This window comes from Molothrus ater, chromosome 5, assembly GCF_012460135.2.
Source record: "Molothrus ater isolate BHLD 08-10-18 breed brown headed cowbird chromosome 5, BPBGC_Mater_1.1, whole genome shotgun sequence".
Lineage (NCBI taxonomy): Eukaryota > Metazoa > Chordata > Aves > Passeriformes > Icteridae > Molothrus > Molothrus ater.
Genome location: NC_050482.2, coordinates 738,207 through 760,760, shown reverse-complemented (window position 1 = coordinate 760,760; position 22,554 = coordinate 738,207). Strand labels below are relative to the sequence as shown.

Below are 22,554 nucleotides of genomic sequence, written 5' to 3'. Positions count from 1 at the left end.
GGGCCCGGGGCCGCCATGGCCGCCATGGGGGAGCTGGCGCGGCCGCGGGCGCTGTTCCTGGCCGGGCTGGCCGCCGTCTACATCGCCGCCTTCGGCTCCCTCTACGTACAGATCCCCGGTACCGCGGCGGGCACTGCCGGGCGGGACCGGGAACGGGCACAGAGCCGGGACTGGGGCGGGGGAACCGGGACAGGGCAGGGGGAACCGGGGCAGAGCCGGGACTGGGGCCGGGGAACCGGGACAGGGACGGGAGTGGGTCCGGGAGAATCGGGGCAGGGACGGGAGTGGGGCCGGGGAAACCGGGATAGGGATGGGAGTGGGGCCGAGGGAACCGGGATAGAGATGGGGATGGGACCGGGGAAACCGGGACAGATCCGGGAGTGGGGCCGAGGGAACCGGGATAGGGATGGGGATGAGGCCGGGAGTGGGGCCCGGGAAACCGGGACGTAGCTGGGAGTGGGACCGGGAGAACTGGGATAGGGCTGGGGGAACCAGGACAGAGCTGGGAGTGGGGCCGAGGGAACCGGGCTAGGGGCGGGAGAACTGGGACAGGGACGGGAGAACCGGGATAGGGCTGGGAGTGGGTCTGGGGGAACCGGGGCAGAGCCGGGAGAGAGCTGGGGACGTGGCCGGTGGAGCCGAGAGTGGGACCCGTGGAACCGGGACGGGATCGGGGTCGGGAGGGGACCGGCGGAGCCGGGGCAGGGACAGTCCGTCCCCGTCCCGCTGCCGGGCCGATCTCTCCGTATCCCCGTTATCATTTTCCCTTCTCCCGCCGCCTCCATCTCCCGTTTCCCCCCTCGTTTCCCTCCCTCGTTTCCTTCTTCCCGGGAGCACCGGCCGTCCCGGCGCGGCTCCGGTCCCCCTGAGCCCCAGCAGCCGCCTGCGCCCGTCCCTTCCACGTGGCTTTGGCAGCTCCTGGCTCGCACCTGGGCTCTTCCCGCCCGCTCCGGCAGGGATCAAGGCCGGGAGAGCCGGGAGGGAGGCAGGGATGGAGGCAGGGACGGGACCGGGTCTCACTCCCGATGCCTCGGGTTTGTCCCGGCACCAGCCCCGGCTCCTCGGGGGGGTTCCGGGTGGTGCTGCCGGGTTTTTTTCCCGGGAATGCCGCGGTTCTCGGGGGAATGGCGGGGTTTTCCCCCGAAATATGGGGTTTATGCCGGGTTTTCCCCGGGAGTGCCGGATTTATGCCGGGTTTTCTCCCGGGATTACCGGGGGTTTTTCCCAGATTTTCTCCCGGGAATGTGGGGTTTATGCCGGGTTTTCTCCCAGGCATGCCGGGTTTAAGCTGTGTTTTCCCTGGCATGCCAGGTTTATGCCGGGTTTAAGCTGTGTTTTCCCTGGCATGCTGAGTTTAAGCCGTGTTTTCCCTGGAATGCCGGGTTTTCGCCAGGTTTTCCCCGGAATGCCGTGTTCAAGCCGGGTTTTCCCCGGAGTGCCGGGTCTAATCCGTGTTCCCTGCTGTCCGCAGGGCTGTACGGCCGCGAGGGGCTGCTGCCGGCGCGGCGGGTGCTGCGGCTGAGCGGGAAGGGGCTCTGGGAGCAGCTCCGCGATGTCCCCACGCTGCTGTGGCTGGGGCCGCGCCTGGGGCTGGACACGGAGCAGGGCATGGAGCTGCTCTGCCTGCTGGGAATGCTGGCGGCGCTCGGGGCGCTGCTCTGCGACTCCATGCGGGACTGCCTGGTGTTTGCCCTGCTCAGGATGTTCTATCTGTCGCTCTACCAGGTGCGGGGACGGCAGGGGACAGCGGGGTGGTGGCTCGTCCCGCCAGCTCCTGGCGTGCCCAGGGTGCTGGGGGAGGCACAGTGATGGAATCAGGGAAGGATGGGGTGGGATGGGGCTGTTAATCCCATCCCATTCCAGCCCCCACGGGCAGGGACACCTCCCACTGTCCTGGGGTGCTCCAACCCCGTCCAGCCTGGCCTGGAGGTGCAGGGGGACAAGGCCTGCAAGGACAGCACCCAGGGAATGGCTCCCAGTGCCAGAGGGCAGCCAGGGATGGGATCTTGGCAATGAGGAATTCCTGGCTGGGCTGGAATTGCCAGAGCAGCTGGGGCTGCCCCTGCATCCCTGGCAGTGCCCCAGGCCAGGCTGGACACTGGGGCTGGAGCAGCCTGGGACAGTGGGAGGTGTCCCTGCCATGGCAGAGCTGGCACTGCAGGGGCTCTGGGGTCCCTGCCCACCCAACCCATGCCAGGATTCCCTGGATGCTCCCTGGTGTTGGGGCTGGAGCTGCAATGGGTCAGAGCTGGGTGTGGGGCGAGGAGGAGGAGGAAGAGGAAGAGGAGGAGGTTTCACTTCCCTCTGAAATCAGGAATTAAGGAAGGGCAGATGATCTGCGTGAGCCCAGCCCTCCCAGGGGTGGCTGTTCCCTCCACTGCTCCCGTGCCAGGGGGGCCCAGGGGGTCTCTGCCCACCCCTCTCCCCATGGGGAGGTGTCGGGGGGTGTCAGACCCCCCCCGGCTGATCCCCACCCCGCTCCCTCTCCGCAGGTGGGACAGGTGTTCCTGTACTTCCAGTGGTGAGTCAGGCCCCCCTCACCTTTGGGGCTTTTGGGGGGCTCAGGGCTGGGGAACCATCCTGGGCCCCCAGGGTGGGGGGCACAGAGGGTCCTGGAGGGTGGGACAGGGGGCACAGTGGGGTGGGGGGCTCTGGTGATGGGACAGGGGACATGGGGGGCTCTGGGGACCAGACACGGGGATCTGAGGGGCTGTAGGGTCTGGGGGACTCCCCAGGACCTGGATGGGGGGCACAAGGGGCTCTGGGGACCAGGACAATGGGCTGCCCAAGGGACAGGGGACACAGTGGGGTGGGGGGGCTCTGGAGACTGGGTTGGGGCGCACAGGGGGCTCTGGGGATCAGGACAGGGGAGGTGGAGGGCTCTGGGGAATGCAGTGGGGGCACAGTGGGATGGGGAGCAGGGCGTGGCTGTGTCCCCACCCCACATACAGGTCATGGCCGTGTCGCCAGCTCCACGAGCAGGACATGCCCGTGTCCCCAGTGCCCTGTGGGGTGCAGGGTGGGGGTCTCAGCGCTGTCCCCCCCATCCCCCAGGGACAGCCTGCTGCTGGAGGCCGGGTTCCTGGCCGTGCTGGTGGCCCCCCTGCGCCTGCTGCGATGGGGGTCCCCGGCCTGGAGGCCCCACGACGCCGTCACCTTCTGGGCCGTGCGCTGGCTCCTCTTCCGCCTCATGTTCGCCTCGGGCGTGGTGAAACTCACCAGCCGCTGCCCCACCTGGTGGGGGCTCACCGGTGAGGGGGCTCAGCTCTTGGGGAGAATTCTCCAGTTTTAGGGGTTATGAAGCTCATGAGCTGCTGCCCCACCTGGTGGGGGCTCACCGGTGAGGAGAGCTCAGCTCTTGGGGGGCTCACAGGTGACAGGGGCTGCTTTGGGGGCTCACAGGTGACAGGGGCTGCTTTGGGGGCTCAGCTCTTGGGGGGCTCACAGGTGACAGGGGCTGCTTTGGGGGCTCAGCTCTTGGGGGGCTCGCAGGTGACAGGGGCTGCTTTGGGGGCTCAGCTCTTGGGGGGAATTCTCCAGTTTTAGGGGTTGTGAAACTCACCAGGTGCTGCCCCACCTGGTGGGGGCTCACGGGTGAGGGGGCTCAGCTCTTGCGGGGCTCACAGGTGAGGGGGCTGCTCTGGAGGTTCAGATGTTGGGGGGCTCACATGCGAGGGCTGCAGCTTTCAGGGTTCAGGTGTTGGGGAGTGCTGCAGCTTTGGGGGGGAGCTGTTTGGGAGGGCTCACAAGTTTGGGGTTTCAGGTGTTGGGGGACTCACAGGTGAGGGCTGCAGCTTTGGGGGCTCAGCTATTGGGGACTCACAGATGTGGGGTGCAGGTGAGATGAGGGTGGGAAAAACCAGAATTACCCAGAATTGGGGTGAATTTTTAGGCAGTAAATTATGGAAAGCCCCCCCAAAGCTCCCTGTATCCCTCAACCCCGAGGAACCCCTTAACCTGGAATCACTTTTGCCCCGGGAAGCTTTTCCCTGGTTAGCCCTGGTTGTACTCAGCGATGGGAAAAGCCGGGATTGCCCGGGATTGGGGTGAACGTTTGGGGTTTGTGTGCCCCCCAGCTCTGACCTACCACTACGAGAGCCAGTGCATCCCCACGCCGGGCGCGTGGCTGGCCCACCAGCTGCCCGTGTGGTTCCAGAAGCTCAGCGTGGTGGCCACCTACGTCATCGAGGTGGCCGTGCCCGTGCTCTTCTTCGCGCCCCTGCGCCGCCTGCGCCTCTTCGCCTTCTACTGCCAGGTGGGCAGGGGCTCCTGCCTCTGGGGGTGGGCTGGGGTGGGTAACCCTGCACTTCAGGGGGCTCCTGCCCCTGGGGATGGGTTATCCTGCCCTTCAGGGGGCTCCTGCCCCTGGGGATGGGCTGGGGTGGGTAACCCTGCACTTCAGGGGGCTCCTGCCTCTGGGGATGGGCTGGGGTGGGCAATCCTGCCCTTCAGGGGGCTCCTGCCTCTGGGGGTGGGCACTGGTGGGTAATCCTGCCCTTCAGGGGCTCCTGCCTCTGGGGATGGGCACTGGTGGGTAATCCTGCACCTCACTGGGCTCCTGCCTCTGGGGGTGGGCATTGGTGGGCAATCCTGCACCTCAGGGGGCTCCTGCCCCTGGGGATGGGCAGTGGTGGGCAATCCTGCCCTTCAGGGGGGCTCCTGCCTCTGGGGGTGGGCTGGGGTGGGCAATCCTGCACTTCACGGGGCTCCTGCCCCTGGGGATGGGCTGGGGTGGGTAACCCTGCACTTCAGGGGGCTCCTGCCCCTGGGGATGGGCATTGGTGGGCAATCCTGCACTTCAGGGGGCTCCTGCCTCTGGGGATGGGCTGGGGTGGGTAATCCTGCACTTCACGGGGCTCCTGCCCCTGGGGATGGGCTGGGGTGGGTAATCCTGCACCTCAGGGGGCTCCTGCCTCTGGGGATGGGCTGGGGTGGGCAATCCTGCACCTCAGGGGGCTCCTGCCTCTGGGGATGGGCTGGGGTGGGTAATCCTGCCCTTCAGGGGGGCTCCTGCCTCTGGGGGTGGGCTGGGGTGGGCAATCCTGCACCTCAGGGGGCTCCTGGAGAGGTTTGGGTTTGATTATTTGGGATTTTGTTGGTTTCGGGATTTTTTGGGCGGTGTGCTAATGAGGGTACTGGGTTTAGTGTTGGTTAATTACTGGTGTGCTCGCTTTGTTGATTTCAGATTTTATTAAGGTTTTTTGGGTGGTGTGCTAATGAATGTACTGGGTTTAATGTTGGGTAATTACTGGTGTACTCGCTTTTTGTTGATTTGAGGTTTTATTAATTTTGGGATTTTTTTGAATGGTGTGCTAATCACTGTGGAGGGTTTAGTGTTCGTTAATTCTTAGTGTATTCACTTTGTAAATTTGGGATTTTATTAATTTTGGGATTTTATGGGTGCTGTACTAGTGAGTGTGGTGGGTTTAGTGTTGGTTAAAGATTAGTGTACCCTTTTTGTTAATTTGCTATTTTATGAATTTTGGGATTTTTTTGGGTGTTGTACTAGTGAGTGTGGTGGGTTTAGTGTTGGTTAATTACTAGTGTGTTCACTTTTTGTAAGTTTGGGATTTTATTAATTTTGGGATTTTTTGTGTGTTGTGCTAATCACTGTGGAGGATTTAGTGTTGGTTAATTACTGGTGTATTTGCTTTTTGTAAAGTCAGGATTTTATGAATTTTGGGGGGTTTTGGGTGGTGTAGTAGTGGGTGTGGTGGGTTTAGTGTTGGTTAATTACTGGTGTATTCACTTTTTGTTGATTTGATATTTTATGAATTTTGGGATTTTTCAAGTGGGGTGCTAATGAGTGTGGTGGGTTTAGTGTTGGATAAGTACTTGTGTACTCACTTTTTGTAATTTGGGATTTTATTAATTTTGGGATTTTTCGGGTGGCGTATAGTGAGTGTGGTGGGTTTAGTCTTGGTTAATTACTGGTGTACTCAGTTTGTTGATTTCAGATTTTATTAAGATTTTTTGGGTGGTGTACTGGTGAGTGTGGTGGGTTTAGTTTTGGTTAATTATTAGTGTACTCACTTTTTGTTGATTTCAGATTTTATTAATTTTGGGATTTTTTGGGTGGCGTATAATGAGTGTGGAGGGTTTAGTGTTGGTTAATTACTGGTGTGCTCGCTTTTTGTTAATCCAGGATTTTATTAATTTGGGGATTTTTTGGGTGCTGTACTAGTGAGCGTGGTGGGTTTGGTGTTGGTTAATTACTGGTGTGCTCACTTTTTGTTGTGAGATAGGATTAGTAGGAAGGTAAAGCAAGTTTAAAACTTTAAAAGGATGTAAAGAAAAACGTGTCTGTGACACCCCTGGGTCTCTCTGTGCCAGGGGGGTCCCCACGGGGGCCTCTCCAGGGCTGGGGCTGGCTCGTCCCCACAGGCACTGGGAGGGGAGGTGGCCACACTGGAGGTGCTGGTTGGGCTGTGCCCAGTGTCCTCTGCCCCCCTGGCCCTGTGACACCCCCAAACCCCCCCTGTGCCCCCCAGGTCCTGCTGCAGGTCCTCATCATCCTCACGGGCAACTACAACTTCTTCAACGTGCTGACCATCGTGCTGGCCTTCTCCCTGCTGGACGAGGAGCACGTGGGGCACTGGCTGGGCCGGCCCCGCAGGAGGCCCAGCAATGGTGAGAGCCCCAGGCTGGCACAGGGGACACTGTGGGAGCTGCCACACTCACCCCAGGGCAGGGGCTGTGCCCATGGGACACCCCAGCTGTGAAACCAGGGAATGATGGGGTGGGAAGGGACCTTAAATCCCGTCCCATTCCAGCCCCCATGGGTGGGGACACCTCCCACTGTCCTGGGGTGCTCCAGGGCCATCCAGCCTGGCCTGGAGCTGGACAGGGACTGGGGCCAAGGCCTGCAGGGACAGCACCCAGGGAATGGCTCCCAGTGCCAGAGGGCAGCCAGGGATGGGATCTTGGCAATGAGGAATTCCTGGCTGGGCTGGGATTGCCAGAGCAGCTGGGGCTGCCCCTGCATCCCTGGCAGTGCCCCAGGCCAGGCTGGACACTGGGGCTGGAGCAGCCTGGGACAGTGGGAGGTGTCCCTGCCATGGCACGGCTGGCACTGCAGGGGCTCTGGGGTCCCTGCCCACCCAAATCATTCCAGGATTCCCTGATTCCTCCCTGGTGTTGGGGCTGGAGCTGCAATGGGTCAGAGCTGGGTGTGGGGGGAGGAGGAGGAAGAGGAGGTTTCTTTTTCCTCTGAAATCAGGGAATTAAGGAAGATAAATAATAACAGATAAATGATCTGTGTGATCATCCTTCCTGGCATTGCTGTCACCCCACAAGGAGCTCCCAGCCTTTGGAATTCTGTGTCCCAGTGAGGTTCTGCTGCTCCTGGGCCTTTCCCTGCTCCTTCCTTTCCAACACTGGCGGCAGTGGGACCCCCAGCATCCCTGGTTTGGGGGTCCTTTCCAGGCTGGGCAGGGGACAGGTGACAGTGCAGGCAGGGCCCTGTGCCCGTGGGTGACCCCAGGGCTGTGAGGGGGGGCCCAGGCAGGCTCTGAGCCCCTCTGTGCCCCAGGCTGGCCCCCCAGCCTGGGCTCAGTGCTGGGCACGCTGCTGGAGCTCAGCACCTACGGGCTCCTGCTCTGCTGGACCGTGCACTACTTCGGCCTGGAGATTGACTGGGACAGGAAACTGCTGGACTCCAAAGTGGGTACGTGCCAGGGCACAGCCTGTGTGCCCCTCCTGGGCACAGCCCGTGTGCCCCTCCTGGGCACAGCCCGTGTGCCCCTCCTGGGCACAGCCCGTGTGACCCTCCTGGGCACAGGGGCCGGCCCTGACCCCGGGCTGTGCCCATCCCAGGGCTGTCCCTGTCCCATGGCTGTCCCTGACCCCGTGCTGTCCCTGACCCCATGTTGTCCCCGACCCCGGGCTGTCCCCGACCCCGGGCTGTCCCCGACCCATGGCTGTCCCCGACCCATGGCTGTCCCTGACCCATGGCTGTCCCTGACCCATGGCTGTCCCTGACCCCGTGCTGTCCCCGACCCAGGGCTGTCCCTGTCCCTGGGCTGTCCCTGATCCCGGGCTGTCCCCGACCCCGGGCTGTCCCTGACCCATGGCTGTCCCCGACCCATGGCTGTCCCCGACCCATGGCTGTCCCCGACCCCGGGCTGTCCCCGACCCAGGGCTGTCCCCGACCCAGGGCTGTCCCCGACCCCGTGCTATCCCTGACCCCGGGCTGTCCCCCCTGCAGCCTTCACCTACCATGAGTTCACCATGTGGCTGCGCACGGTGACGCTGCCGCTCGTGGGGGTGGCCTCCCTGTCCCTGTCCTGGGAGATCCTTGCGGCCATGTACCGGTGGGTGTGGGGGACACCAAGGTGATCCCAGGGCTGTGGGTGAAACTGGGGTGATCCCAGGGGTGTGGGGGACACCAAGGTGATCCCAGGGCTGTGGGTGAAACTGGGGTGATCCCAGGGCTGTGGATGAAACTGAGGTGCTCCCAGGGGTGTGGGGGGACACCGGGGTGTCTCCAGGGCTGTGGGTGAAACCAGGGGTGTAGGGGGACAGTGGGACCCAGGGGCGTGGGTGGAATTGGGGTGCCCCCAGAGGTGTGGGTGAAATCAGGGTGCCCCCAGGGGTGTGGGTGGAATTGAGGTGCCCCCAGGGGCGTGGGGGACACTGGGGTGTCACACCCTGGGAGCTGGGAAGGGGTGGTCCCACTCCAGAATTCGAGCTATCAGATTTAGTGTGGAGGGGTTTAACCCCCCCAAACCGGGGGGGCTGAGCCTCTTTGCCCCCATAACCCCCCAGTTGTGCCCCCCCAGCTGTGCCTGCGTCCGGGGATGCTTCTGGAAGCTGTGGGCCACCCTGCAGTGGGCCATCATGGCCACGGCCACCGTGGGCCTGTTCGCCGTCAGCCTGGTGAGGCCTGGGGGCCACGGGGCTCTTGGGGACCCCCAAACCCCCCCAGGCCGTGACAGAGCCCCCCCCCCGTCCCCCCAGGTGCCCTTCACCTACATCGAGCACGAGTCCAACGGGAAGCTGTGGCCCGGCATCCACCAGATGTTCGGGGCCGTGGAGCGGTTCCAGGTGGTCAATTCCTACGGGCTCTTCCGCAGGATGACCGGCGTGGGCGGCCGGCCCGAGGTCATCCTGGAGGGCAGCTACGACGGGCACAGCTGGACGGTGAGCCTGGGATGGGCATGGCTGGGCACAGCTGGATGGGGAGCCTGGGATGGGCACAGCTGGATGGGGAGCCTGGGATGGGCACGGGGATGGGCACAGCTGGATGGGGAGCCTGGGATGGGCATGGCTGGGCACAGCTGGATGGGGAGCCTGGGATGGGCACAGCTGGATGGGGAGCCTGGGATGGGCACGGGAATGGGGAGCCTGGGATGGGCACGGGAATGGGCACAGCTGGATGGTGAGTGTGGGCTGGGCACAACTGGACGCTGAGCCAAGGGTGGGGACACCGAGTCAGGGTTGGGAAGGGGCTCTGAGCTCATGGAGTCCCAAGGCCCAGTTTTTCCTGCCAGGGAATTGCCCCAGGAGCTCTTCCTGCCAGGGCCAAGGGGCAGCAGAGGGCAGGAGCAGGGAATGGTGCAGTTGGTCTGGTTGGAATCATGGGGATCGTGGAGTCCAATCATTCCCAGCACTGCCAAGGCCACCACTGCCCATGTCCCCAGGTGCCACATCCACACAGCTTTGAAATCTCTGGGGGTTGGGGACTCCAACCTGTGCCAGGCCTGGGGAGCCCTTTCCAGGAGGAATTTTCCCAATATCCAACCTAAACCTTCCCTGGTGCAACTCGAGGCCGTTTCCTCTCATCCTGTCCGTTGCTGGGATTAGAGCCACCCTGGGTCCTTTTCCTGGGGCTGTGGTGACCCTGGGCAGGACCAGGCCCTTGGTTGGATCAGGTTCTGGAGGTGTCCTGCCCCAGAATCCCGGGATTTTGGGTGGGAACGTCCTTTCCCTGGGTCTGAGGTGACCCCAAGCAGGATGAGACCTGTGGTTGGGTCAGCTGTGGTTGGTGCTGCCCCTGTCACAGAATCCCAGGATTTGAGGTGGGAATGGCCTTTTCCTGAGGTTGTGGTGACCATGGGCAGAACTGTGCCCTTGGTTAGATCAGGTTCTGGAGGTGTCCCTGTCACAGAATCTCAGGATTTTAGGTGGGAATGTCCTTTTCCTGGGCTCAGGTGACTCCAAGCACTGGAGGGGATTGGGTTCTGGAGGTGTCTCTTTTACAGAATCCTGGGATTTGGGGTGGGAATGTCCTTTTCCTGGGGCTGAGGTGACTCCAGGCACTTGGTTGAATCAGGTTCTGGAGGTGTCCTGCCCCAGAATCCCAGGATTTTGGATGGGAATGTCCCTTTCCTGGGCTGAGGTGACTTGGGGCCCTGGCTGGGGCTGGGTTCCGGAGGTGTCCTGTCCCCGTTGCCATGGCAGCCGTGGTTCCCGTCCCCAGGAGATCGAGTTCATGTACAAGCCCGGGAACGTGAGCGCGGCGCCGGCCGTGGTGGCCCCGCACCAGCCCCGCCTGGACTGGCAGCTCTGGTTCGCCGCCCTCGGGCCCCATCAGAACAGCCCCTGGTTCAGTGCCCTGGTGCTGCGCCTGCTGCAGGGACAGCCCGACGGTCAGACACCGGGACAGGGGACACCGGGACAGGGGACACTGGGACAGGGGACACGGGGACAGGGGACACGGGGGCTGCGGGCTCTGGGGGCCGAGGGTATGGTGGGACCTCCCCAGCATTGGTGCCACCATGGTTTTGAGGTGTTCCCTGTTTGGGTTTGGGGTGTCCCTGGATGGATTTGGGGTGTCCCCACAGCCTTGGAGGTGTCCAGGTTTGGGTTTGGGGTGTCCTTGTTTTGGTTTGGGGGCTGTCCCTGGCTGTGTCTGGGGTGGGTTCAGGCTGTCCCCAGGTGTGTTTGGGTTGCATTTGGGCTGTCCCCGCCGTGCTGGGGCTGTCCCCAGGTGTGTTTGGGCTGTCCCCAGGTGTGTTTGGGCTGCCCCCAGGTGTGTTTGGGCTGTCCCCCCGTGCCAGGGCTGTCCCCAGGTGTGTTTGGGCTGTCCCCAGGTGTGTTTGGGCTGTCCCCAGGTGTGTTTGGGGTGTCCCCAGGTGTGTTTGGGCTGTCCCCAGATGTGTTTGGGCTGCCCCCAGGTGTGTTTGGGCTGTCCCCAGGTGTGTTTGGGCTGTCCCCAGGTGTGTTTGGGGTGTCCCCAGATGTGTTTGGGCTGTCCCCAGGTGTGTTTGGGCTGTCCCCAGGTGTGTTTGGGGTGTCCCCAGGTGTGTTTGGGCTGTCCCCAGATGTGTTTGGGCTGCCCCCAGGTGTGTTTGGGCTGTCCCCAGGTGTGTTTGGGCTGTCCCCCCGTGCCAGGGCTGTCCCCAGGTGTGTTTGGGCTGTCCCCAGGTGTGTTTGGGCTGTCCCCCATGCCAGGCTGTCCCCATCCCTGGCCCCTGTCCCGCAGTGATCCGCCTGGTGCAGACGGACGAGTCCCGGTACCCGTTCCACGCCCGCCCTCCCACCTTCCTGCGGGCCCAGCTCTACAAGTACTGGTTCACATCCCCCAGCGAGGGCAGGTGAGCGGGGAGGGGCCCCTGTGCCCCCAGCCCGGCCCTGGGGGAGAGGGTTTGGGGTCACCTGAGCCCCCTGTGCCCCCAGGCCAGGCCCAGCACCGTGGTGGCGGCGGCAGCACGTGCAGGAGTTCTTCCCAGCCGTGTCCCTGGGACACCCCACGCTGGAGTCCCTGCTCAGCCAGCACGGCCTCAAGGTGGGCACGGGGTCACCCCTCCCTGGCTCCTGACCCCCGTCCTTCAACACCCCTGGCCCTCCTGCCATGATCCTGACCCCCCTTCCCTTACCCCCACTCTCTCCCTGACCCTGTTCCACTGCTCGTGACCCTTTCTTCCTTCACCTTGATCCCCTTCGCTCACCTTTGGCCCCCCAAGCCCCCATCCCTCTCCCCTGACTCCCTTTTCTGGCCCCTGATCCCCCCTTCCCTTACCCCTGAGCCCCCATCCCTCCCTGTCCCTCGGCCCCCTGACCCCTTCCCTGTCCCTTGTTCCCCTGGCCCCCTCTTCCTGGCCCCACCTCCCCCTCCCTGACCCCCTTCACTTACCCTGACCCCTTTTCTTCGCCCCGACCCCATTCCCTCACCCTGATCCCCTTTATCAGCCCCTGATCCCCCCTTCCTTTACCCTGACCCTCTTCTCTCCCTCTCCCTGTCCCCTGACCCCATTCCCTCACCCTGATTCCCTTTTTCAACACCTGGCCCTTTTCCCTCACCCCCAATCCCTTCCCTCCCTCAAACCCATTTTTTCTCCAAGACAATCCCCCCTGATCCTGTTCTCCCCCAAGACAATCCTGCCTGACCCCCTTTTTCCTCCAGGACAATCCCCCCTGCCCCCTTTCCCCCAGCAGAAGCCCCCCTGAACCCCTTTTCTCCCCAGGACAATTCCCCCTGAATGCCTTTCCCCCCTAGACAAGCCCCCCTGACCCTGTTTGTCCCCCAGGACAAGCCCCCCTGAACCCCTTTCCCCCAGGTCAATCCCCCCGACCCCCTTTTCCCCCCTGACCCCTCTCCCCATAGCAGAAGCCCACCTGACCCCATTTGTCCCCCAGGACAAGCCCCCTGACCCCCGTTTCCCCCCTATTCCCGTTCCCCCCCCAGGACAAGCCCCCTGATCCCCGTTTCCCCCCTATTCCCGTTCCCCCCAGGACAAGCCCCCCTGACCCCCGTTTCCCCCCTTTTCCCATTTCTCCCCCCCAGGACAAGCCCCCCTGACCCCCGTTTGCCCCCTTTTCCCATTTCCCCCAGGACAAGCCCCCCTGACCCCCGTTTCCCCCCTATTCCCATTTCTCCCCCCCAGGACAAGCCCCCTGACCCCCATTTCCCCCCTATTCCCGTTCCCCCCAGGACAAGCCCCCCGTTCGCCGCCGGGCTGAGGCGCTGCTGCCGCGGCTGCTGAGCTCCGTGCGCCGCCTGTGCCAGCCCGTGTCGGGCCCGGCCCTGCTCTGGTCCCTCTACCTGGTGGCCGCCACCGCGGGGCTGCTGCGGGCCCTGGCCCGGCGGGGGCCGCCCCCCGCCCGCCACAAAGGGCCCCGGGAGCGGGGAGAGCGCAACGGGGCGCGGGGCACGGAGGGGACGCGGGGCACGGAGGGGACGCGGGGCACGGAGGGGACGCGGCCCGAGGGCCGGCCGGCCAACAAGAGGAAGAAGTAGCCCCCGCAGCCCCCCAAAAACGGGGGGCAGGGAGGGAGTCCCCAGCTGGGGGGGCAGCGCTTGTTGGACCCCAGCCCGGGCCAGCGCCTTCAGCACGGTGTGGCCATGCGGGGTGGGGACACACCCGGGGCTTGGGGACACCTCCCACTGCCTGTGGGGACACACCCGGGGCTTGGGGACACCTCCCACCGCTACCTGGGGACCCTTGGGGACACCTCCCCTGTGTCCAGGCGCTCCTGGGGACCCCTCCCTAGGGTTTGGGGGCTGCTTGGGGACATGTCCCAGTGTCTTGGGACCCTGCACCAGTGCCCAGAGACCCCTCGGGGACCCAGCCCCAATGTCGGGGGACCCCTCCCCAGTGCCCAGGGACCCCTCCAGGCCCCACGGTGGGGGGGCTCAGCACAGGTCAGGGGCTCAGAGCAGGTGGGGGCTCTGTGCCCACGGGCTGGGGCAGTTTGGGCAGTGCCAGCCCTCCGGTTACCCTGCCCAGCCCCTCAGGTCACTTTGGGGTCCCCCCCGGCACTTTGGGGTGCTCCCCCCAGCGGGCTCTGCCCATCCCGTGGTTCCCCCCTGCCCGGCTCAGCCCGAGCCCAGAGGTTTCCTATAATTTTCTAATTAAAGCCTTTGACATTCCAGCCCTGCAGCTCTCCTGGGTTTGGGATTTGGGATTTTGGGGGTCCTGCTCTGGGCAGGGTGACCCCTGTGGAGGGGGGCACTGACACAGGGGTGCAGCAGGAGCAGGTTTATTGTAGAGCCCCAGGGCGGGGCCTGGCAGGGTCTGGGGGTCCCAGCAGGGTTTGGGGGGGCTCAGCGGGGTTCGGGGGTCCCGCAGGACAGGGGGGTCACCAGCAGAGCTGCCCCGGGCAGTATTTGTCGATGAGGCCCTGGTAGTAAGCGCGGAGCTGCTGCACGTCAGGCAGCTCCTCCTGCTTGGTGTACAGGTCAAACTTGCTGCGGGGGCAAACGGGGGGGGGTCAGGGCGGGGGCTGCACCCCCCACAGCCCCGGGGGGGCCCGGCCGAGCCCCCAGCCCCTCCCGGGCACGCACTTGAGCTCCCGGAGCCAGGGCAGCATGCGGCGATCCTCCTCCGAGCACAGGTGCCCGTAGTCACCGTGGGCGTGCCAGGGGTAGAAGGAGTGGAAGCGAACCATGTAGAAGGCCTGGGGTGGGGGGGACACGGGGTTAGGGTGCTCCCCCCCGCACCCCCAAACCTCCCGGGGGTCCCTGTCTGAGTACCCCCCCCCAGGCTGAGCTCACCTCCTTGGGCAGGGCGAAGTTGTTGAACTTCATCACTTGGTACATGTACTCTGAAAAGGGGGGGTGAGCGTGGGCAGGGGCTGGAGCCCCGCTGGGGGGGACCCCGAGAGGTGCAGAGCCCCCCCCGGGAGCTGCAGCCCCCCCAAAGAGCAGCCCCTGCCCCACACCAAGGGCTGCAGTCCATGCAGAGGGGGCAATGGGGGGGTCAGCACAGCCCCTTTGGGGGGCACCCGGACCCCTTTGGGGCAGGGGGCCCTGCGGCCAGGAGGGAACCCCCGGCCCCCCAGACTCACCATCGTGGCCCCAGGACATGAGGACGTTGTCCAGGCCGCAGCCGGGCTGGTACATCCCGTACTCGGTGCTGGGGATGGGGTGGGAATTGAGGGGCTGGACCCCCCCCTGCAGCACGGCCGGGCCGGGGGTGCAGCCCCCGCCCCCCAAACCCGCCGGGGGTCCCGCTCACCTGTACCGGGGGTCTCTGGTGTCGGGGTTCTCGTGGAAGGTGGAGTCCCCGTACACCACCGACTTCTGCACCTTGCAGCCCACCGGGAAGGTGTCCCCGACCACGGCCCACTGCCGGGGGGCACGGGGGTCACAGCGCCCCCCGAGGGTCCCCCGGCCGCGGGGGGATCCCCCCGAGCCCCCTCCCCGCCGTGCTGCTCACCTGGGGCTCCCCGAACAGCACCAGCACCTTGCCCAGGTCGTGCAGGAGCCCCACGAGGTGGAACCAGTCTGGGGGCGAGCGGGGCCGTGTCAGCCCCGGGCCGGGACCCGGCGGGGCGCAGGGCGGGGCACAGGGCGGGCTCCGGCCCTACCTTTGTCGGGGTGCGCCCGGCGGATCCCCTCGGCCGTCTGGAAGGCGTGGAAGGAGTTGGGGAAATCCACGTCGGGGTCCGACTCGTCCACGAGCTGGTCCAGCAGCTCCAGCGCCTCCATCACGCTCATCCTCCGCTGCGAGCAGGAGCCGTACTGGGCGCTCTGGGGACACGCGACACGTGGGGACAGCGCCATCCCCTCCCCGGGGGGCCGGTGCCCCTCGGTGCCCCCAGCCGGGCTGGGATGGGGCGGCGGGGCTGGGTTTGGGGTGCGGGGGGGAAGGGCTGGGACAGCCCCGCTGTGGTGGCACCGGGGGACGGGGGGTGACGCCGGGGGTGGCCCGGGGCAGGTGGCACCTTCCTGCGGACGAACTCCACGGTCTGGTGCGTGTGCATGAGCCGGTAGGTGTTGAACACGCGGTCGATCAGCTTCCCCTCCTGCGGGGCAGCACCGGCGGCTGGGGGCGCTCCGGGGCTCCCCCCGTGTCCCCACACCCAGCCCGGGGTGCCCGAGCCCCCCGGGGCTGCTCCGCCAGCAGGGCGGGACCCCCGGGAGCCGCCCGGTTTGGGACCCCCGCGCAGCCGGGACCCCCACTCCACTCACGGTGTAGTTGCGGAGCTCGCTCTTGGCCTCGCCGGGCTGGGGCTGCTCGGAGCTGTCGGGACCCTGCGGGGACGGGGGCTCAGGGGGACCCGCGTGGGCACCGCGGCACGGGGACAGGGACAGGGGACAGGGACAGGGACAGGGAACCGGAGCGGCTCAGGGGCCCCATCCTGCCCCAGCCCGGGTAATGTGGGACAGGGACAGAGGGGTCAGGGGTCCCGTCCTGCCCCAGCCTGGGTAATGTGGGATGGGGACAGGGACAGGGGACAGGGACAGAGGGGATCAAGGGTCCTGTCCCGCTCCTCTGGCCGAGGCTCTGCAGGACAGGGACAGGAGGTTGGGGACAGGGGGACAGTGGCACCAAGGAGAGACCTGGTCGGGCGGGATCACACTGTCACACAATGTCCCACATATCACACACCGCCACACAATGTCACACTTTGTCACACGGTGTCGCACCCTATCACACACTATCTATCACGGTGTCACACGGTGTCACAATCACCACGCACTGTCCGTCCCCGGGGCACAGACGGACCTGGGGGTGCCATCCCCGATGCCTGGGGGGGTCCAGCCCCGGCTGTCCCTCGGTGGGGACACCAGTCCGGGGGCCCTGTTGGGGGTCTCTGCCCAGCCCCACGGGTGCTGTGGGACACCCCCCGGGCTGGCCCTGTCCCCCCAGCCCCACCCAGGGTGGGGAGCAGCTCCCCATAGCCTCGGGACCCCCTGGGCTGGGACCCTTTGGGGTGGGGTGGCACCTCCCAGCAGGGGTGACATCGCCAAGGGGTCTCCTCTGCCCCCCGGGTTTGGGGTGGCCCGGGTGTGTCTGTCCCCCCCCCAGGTGTGTCTGTCCCCCCCAGTTGTGTCTGTCCCTCCAGGTGTGTCTGTCCCCCCCCAGGTGTGTCTGTCCCTCCAGGTGTGTCTGTCCCCCCCGGGAGTGTCTGTCCCCCCTCCCAGGTGTGTCTGTCCCCCCTCCAGGTGTGTCTGTCCCCCCCAGGTGTGTCTGTCCCCCGGTGGAGCCCCCTGCCCCACTCACCTCCTGCAGGCTGCTCATGCTGGGTCTGGGGGCTCCGGGGCTGGGGGTGGCCGCCGCAGCCCCGCTTTTATGGCGGGGGTGGCGCGGGGGCCCCGCCCGGCCCCGCGGGGACAATCGGTGACAATCGGTGACAATCGGTGACCAGTTAACCCGCCCCGGTTAATGTTTGACCCCGCGCCCGCCCGGAGGGGGCTGGGGGACCCCCGGGTGGGGCCGCGGAGTGACCCCGCAGGGACACGGGAACAGAACGGACCCTGGGGACGGGGGGCACAGCGGGGACACCGGGATGGCACTGCCCCGTGGAGGCGATGGCACGGGTGTGACCGGGCACGGCCCGGGCTGGCACGGCTGACAGGGCACGGGTGGGCACGGCCAGACATGGGCACGTGTGGGCACAGGCACGGCGGGACAGGGCACGGACACAGCCGGGCAAAGGGGTGACACACACACACACACACACACACACACACACACACACACACACGTGTGTGTCCCCACTGTCCCCACATCCCCGTGGACACAGCCCCCGCCTGTCACCTCCTGCCCCTGAGGGACCAACGCCTGTCCCTGGACACGGCTGCCCCTCGCCCACCCCCTGCCCCATCCCCAGGGGATCACTGTGCCCCATCCCCATGGGATCACTGTGCCCCATCCCTGCCCCATCCCCATGGGATCACTGTGCCTCCTCCCCATGGGATCACTGTGCCTCCTCCCCATGGGATCACTGTGCCCCATCCCTGCCCCATCCCCATGGGATCACTGTGCCCCATCCCTGCCCCATCCCCATGGGATCACTGTGCCCCATCCCTATGGGATCACCGTGCCCCATCCCATATCCCATCCTCATGGATCACCATGTCCCATCCCCATGGGATCACTGTGCCCCATCCCTGCCCCATCCCCATGGGATCACTGTGCCCCATCCCTGCCCCATCCCTATGGGATCACTGTGCCCCATCCCTGCCCCATCCCTATGGGATCACTGTGCCCCATCCCTGCCCCATCCCTATGGGATCACTGTGCCCCATCCCATATCCCATCCCCATGGGATCACCACCCTCCACCCCTGCCCCATGCCCATGGGATCACCACGCTCCATCCCAGCTCCTCCTCACACGCTTTGTTTATTCCACACAAACCAGGATTCCCAGGAAGCAGCGACCTGGGCCAGGGTGGGTCAGGCACCCACCAGGCTCAGCAGGGGCACCCAGGGGAGGGGACAAAGGCCTGGGGACCCCGTGCCCTTCAGGTCCCCCAGCGCCCCTCAGCAGCTCCATGGGATTTAGGAGGTCCTGGGACACCTGTGGGGATGGACACACAGGGACAGCTCCGTCCATGGGGCACCCAGGGGACATCCTGTCCTGAAACTGGGACACCCAGGGACAGACACCCAGGGGCAGCTGTGTGGCTGTGGCACCCAGGGGACGTCCTGTCCCAGAACCTCCCGGGACACCCAGGGGCAATGGGGAATGGGCGCTGGGGAGCTCCTGGGAGGATTGGGGTGCTCCCGGGAATGGGGTGCTCTGGGAATGGGGGTGCTTTGGGAATGGGGGTGCCCCGGGAATGGGGTATTCTGGGAATGGGGGTGCTCTGGGATTGGGGGTGCTCTGGGAATGGGGGTGCTTTGGGAATGGGGTGTTCCTGGAAACAGGGGTGTTCTGAGAATAGGGTGTTCCTGGGAAGAGGGTGTTCCCAGCAATGGGGTGCTCTGGGAATAGGGTGTTCCTGAGAATGGGGTGCTCTGGGGGGAACAGGCACATTCCTGTGGGACTGGGAATGCTCTGGGAATGGGGGTGCCCCGGGAATGGGGTGTTCCTGGGATTGGGGGTGCTTTGGGAATGGGGTGCTCTGGGAATGGGGTGCTCTGGGAATGGGGTGTTCCTGGGATTGGGGGTGCTTTGGGAATGGGGTGCTTTGGGAATGGGGGTGCTCTGGCAATGGGGTGCTTTGGGAATGGGGTGCTTTGGGAATGGGGTGCTCTGGGAATGGGGGTGCTCCTGGGAGTGGGGGTGCCCCGGGAATGGGGTGTTCCTGGGATTGGGGGTGCTTTGGGAATGGGGTGCTCTGGGAATGGGGGTGCTTTGGGAATGGGGTGCTCTGGGAATGGGGGTGCTCCTGGGAGGCCAGGGCTGTTCTGGAGGATATGGGGGTGCTGCTCTTGGGGGGCTGCTCAAGCTGCTCCCAGGAGGGGGTGGGACAGTGACCTGGGGTCACACATCCCTGTCCCACTGGGCCATGGGGTGACAGCAGCACCCCGGGGTGACAGGGATGTCACACGTGTCCCCTCGTGTCTGTGGGCCACCAGCCGATGTGGGCACCCACTGAGCCTGTGGGAACACAGTGTGGGGGTGCAGCAGGGGGCAGGGTTGGACAGGACAGGGCCAGGAGCGGGGACAGGTCCAGGACAGGCAGCAGTGGGGCACAGGACCCCAACCTTTCCGCTGCCCCCCGCATTTGGGGACATCTCCCTGTGGCCAGCTCCCGCCGGGCTGTGGGTGACACAGGCTGGGACAAGGTGCCAGGGGAGGGGACAACATTCACACTGAGGAATTTGTCCTGGGAAGGTGCCAGCCCCAACCAGGACCCCCAAGTGGGGACGGTGCTGGGGCTGCCCCGTCCCCCAGGCCGGAGCAGGGTCCCTGGGCCCTGTCCTTGCAGGGTCCCTGTGCCCTGTCCTTGCGGGGCCCCCACAGCCCCCGTGTCACCCTGGGGAAGTGCTGGGGCGCTGGGGGTGCCCTGGGGGGGCTCCGGGGGTGCCACGGCCGGCACGGGAACGCTGAGTCAGCCGGAGCGTCTTGCACAAGGCGCCGGTGCTGCTGCGGTCAGCGGGATTCCCGGTGGCCCTTGGACCTGGCCCGCACAGACTGACCGCTGCCAGCCACCCCGGGTCACCACGGGCCACCACCAGCCACCAGGGGCCACTCTGAGCCACCGAGAGTCACTACGGGCCAGCACCGGTCACCGTGAGTCGCTCCGGGCCACCGCCAGTCTCTGGGGCCACCGCCGGCCACCACGGATCCCGTTGGGTCATCGCGGGCCACCAGCGGTCCCGCGGTGCCGCTGCAGCTCCTGTCCGTCCCTGGCCACCCCGGTGCTCCGTCAGGAGGTTCCGGCGCCCGGAGGAGCCCGCGGCGGTGCTTGGGGGGTCCCGCGGGGCGGGGGCGCGCCCCCCCCTCAGCCGTAGCTGTGGGGGCTGTTGGGGTTCATGGGGGACGAGTCGCGGCGGCCCGACTGTCCCCGCAGCTGCCACAGGCGGTGGCTCAGGTTCTGCACCTGGCAGGTGCCCAGCACGCAGCCCACCCGCACCAGGTGCGCCCCGGCGTGCCGGCGGCCCCGGGCGGCCCGGGGGTCCCACCGGGGGTCCCGCCGGGGGTCCCGCCGTCGGTCGTGCCGCAGGACGAGGCGCCGGACGTGCCACGGCGGCGGCCGCGGGGCGGGCGGGCGGTGCCGGGGGGCGACCCACGGGCCGTGCCGGGGAACCGGGGCTCGGTGCCGCAGGGGCCCGACGGGCTGCGGGGCCGGGGCGTCTCCGGGGAGAGCGGGGATCCGCGCCGGGGGGCTCCGCGCCGGGGGGGCCCTGCAGGAGGGAAGGGACACGGTCAGGGGACACAGCTGCGGCTCCCGGGCTCTGCTGGGGGGAACCGGGCAACGCCGAGCCCGGAGCCAGCGCTGAGCCCGGGGCTTCCGGAGGGGCGGAGGAGAAGGAGGAGGAGGAGGAGGAGGAGGAGGAGGAGGAGGAAGCAGCCGCTACCTGCAGGCACACACGTACCCCGAGCACACGGACACGTGTCCCGCACACACGACACCTCCGGGCAGCCGCCGGTCCCGCCGGAGCCCCCCCGGCTCCCCCCGCTCCGCCCACCCCGTTCCCACGTGCCCCGGCACCCACGCCCGAGCCCCGGGCACCCGCGGGGGGGTCCGGCCTCGGTGCCACCACCTCGGTGCCACCGCCTCGGTGCCACCACCCGCCCCGTGCCTCAGTGCCCCTGTCCCGCGACACCTTTCCCTCAGGGGACCCCTCCTCAGTTCCAAGGAGCTTGGAGCTTTTGGTCTGCGTCCCGTCCTTCTCTTTTCCCTTTCTTTTAACATCTCCTCCCCATTTTAACCCTCGTCCCGCGCCCCACGGGCCCCCAGCCCAGCCCAGCCCCGGCAGGGGTGCCCGGCGGGGTCGGGGTGCCCCGGTGCCCCCCACGCACGGCGGTGCCAGGGCTGCTCCCCCCGCACGCCCCGAGCCAGGCGGGGATCCCCGGGCGCCGGGGCCGGCCCGGGCGCGCTCCCCGAGCAGGGACACGAACCCGCACGTGCGGGGCGTGCACACGCACACGGGGGGGCCGGCCCGACCCCAGGGACCCCCCCGGGCACCCACAGCGGCCACGGGCACCCCCGAGATCCCGCGCACACAAAATCTCTGTCCCGGCGTGTGCCAGCCCCCGCGGCTCTGGCACACCTGGCGCACCTTTGCACACCTTGGCACACCTGGCACACCTTGGCACACCTGGCACATCTCGCACACCTTTGCACACCTTGGCACACCTGGCACCTCCCGCACCCCCGGGGGTGCCCCCGGTGCCCCCAGCGCTCACGGCGGGGGCCGGGACCCAGCACACCCCGCCCGGTACTGGGTCCCCGGGGTGGGGGCCCGGTAGGAGACGCTGCCCCGGGACCCCCCCAGGGCCCATCCCGGGGGGAACGGGGAGGGCGCGGAGCTGGGGGGGGGGCAGGGGGTGCGGGAGAAGGGGTGTGGGGAAAGGAGGTGCGGGCGGGCAGGACGAGCGGGGAGGGGTTCGGCAGGGGCCAGGGCCGGGGCTCGCCCCGGGCAGGGGGCTCCGGAGGGGTCCGGGCAGGGATGGGAAAGGGGGGCGCGGGCAGGGAGTGAAGGCAGGGAGTGAAGGCAGGGATCGAGGCAGGGATCGGGGCAGGGATCGAGGCAGGGATCGGGCAGGGATCGGGGCAGATATCGGGGCAGGGATCGGGCAGGGATCGGGCAGGGTCCCTCACCTGCGCGGCGGCAGGGCCCGGCCGTGGGGCAGCTCCAGCAGGCACAGCGCGAAGCTGACGCAACCCAGCGCCAGCGGGGCCGGGGCTCGCATGGCCGGACGGGACGGGACGAGCGGCGGCGGCTGCGGGAGGCACGGGGAGGGTGGCTCGGCGGGGGGGTCGCGCTGGGGTCCGGCTCCAGATCGCAGCCCCCTTCTGGTCCTGCCCCCGCTCCGCTCCCTGCCTGTGCCGCAGCCGGGGGCGGCGCGGGGTCCCGGCGGTGCCTGAGCGGGACCGGGCTGCGCTGCCTCGGGCTCGGCTCTGTCCCCGCTCGGCGCTGCCGCTCCCCGCCCCGGCCCAGGTTAAATATCGCCGGGGCCGGCGGGCGGGAGGAGCCCAACGGGACGGGAGGAGCCGCGGGCGGGAGCAGGAGCAGCCCCGCACCGCCCTCGGCTCCGCACCGGCCCCGCACCTTCCCGGCCCCGCAGCGCTCCCGCGACCCCCAAGTCCCGCAGCACCCCAGCCCCGCACTGCCCCAACCCAGCCCCGCACTGCCCCTCTCAACCCCGCACTGCCCCATCCCAGCCCCGCACTGCCCCATCCCAGCCCCGCACTGCCCCTGCCAGCCCCGCACTGCCCCATCCCAGCCCCGCACTGCCCCATCCCAGCCCCGCACTGCCCCTCT

General features: G+C 66.7%; 3 protein-coding genes across 3 annotated transcripts; 1 reads left to right on the top strand and 2 right to left on the bottom strand.

Moving 5' to 3' along the window:
• The first annotated feature begins 6 nt into the window (after positions 1-6).
• On the top strand, positions 7-13,815 carry LMF2 (lipase maturation factor 2). Its single transcript, XM_036400494.2, has 14 exons — positions 7-118; positions 1,472-1,725; positions 2,493-2,521; positions 3,055-3,251; positions 4,077-4,255; positions 6,492-6,630; positions 7,532-7,666; positions 8,207-8,312; positions 8,781-8,877; positions 8,959-9,141; positions 10,421-10,589; positions 11,426-11,537; positions 11,620-11,728; positions 12,875-13,815. The coding sequence occupies exons 1-14, from the start codon at positions 16-18 to the stop codon at positions 13,178-13,180; spliced, it is 2,118 nt and encodes a 705-aa protein (XP_036256387.1). The 5' UTR covers positions 7-15; the 3' UTR covers positions 13,181-13,815.
• A 207-nt stretch (positions 13,816-14,022) lies between these two features.
• Positions 14,023-16,910, bottom strand: MIOX (myo-inositol oxygenase). The gene is made up of 10 exons (XM_036400495.1): positions 16,893-16,910; positions 15,857-15,919; positions 15,610-15,690; positions 15,253-15,415; positions 15,102-15,169; positions 14,901-15,010; positions 14,731-14,798; positions 14,438-14,487; positions 14,228-14,340; positions 14,023-14,131 (listed from the first exon to the last, which is right to left on the bottom strand). Exons 1-10 carry the CDS (start codon positions 16,908-16,910, stop codon positions 14,023-14,025), a joined length of 843 nt encoding a protein of 280 aa, XP_036256388.1.
• Positions 16,911-18,962: 2,052 nt separating this feature from the next.
• On the bottom strand, positions 18,963-22,063 carry ADM2 (adrenomedullin 2). Its single transcript, XM_036400497.2, has 2 exons — positions 21,891-22,063; positions 18,963-20,469 (listed from the first exon to the last, which is right to left on the bottom strand). The coding sequence occupies exons 1-2, from the start codon at positions 21,980-21,982 to the stop codon at positions 20,067-20,069; spliced, it is 495 nt and encodes a 164-aa protein (XP_036256390.1). The 5' UTR covers positions 21,983-22,063; the 3' UTR covers positions 18,963-20,066.
• Between the last annotated feature and the right edge of the window lie 491 nt (positions 22,064-22,554).

Bases quoted from the DNA above. Each gene is read 5' to 3' on its own strand.
- LMF2 (XM_036400494.2), top strand. From the start codon at position 16: ATGGCCGCCATGGGGGAGCTGGCGCGGCCGCGGGCGCTGTTCCTGGCC. The intron at 4,256-6,491 runs GTGGGCAGGGGC...TGTGCCCCCCAG, and splicing joins TCTTCGCCTTCTACTGCCAG to GTCCTGCTGCAGGTCCTCAT. The intron at 8,878-8,958 runs GTGAGGCCTGGG...CCGTCCCCCCAG, and splicing joins GCCTGTTCGCCGTCAGCCTG to GTGCCCTTCACCTACATCGA.
- MIOX (XM_036400495.1), bottom strand. The intron at 15,691-15,856 runs GTGAGTGGAGTG...GCTGCCCCGCAG, and splicing joins GCGAGCTCCGCAACTACACC to GAGGGGAAGCTGATCGACCG. The intron at 15,170-15,252 runs GTAGGGCCGGAG...GCTCGCCCCCAG, and splicing joins CCGGGCGCACCCCGACAAAG to ACTGGTTCCACCTCGTGGGG.
- ADM2 (XM_036400497.2), bottom strand. From the start codon at position 21,982: ATGCGAGCCCCGGCCCCGCTGGCGCTGGGTTGCGTCAGCTTCGCGCTG. The intron at 20,470-21,890 runs GTGAGGGACCCT...TCCCTCCTGCAG, and splicing joins CGGGCCCTGCCGCCGCGCAG to GGCCCCCCCGGCGCGGAGCC.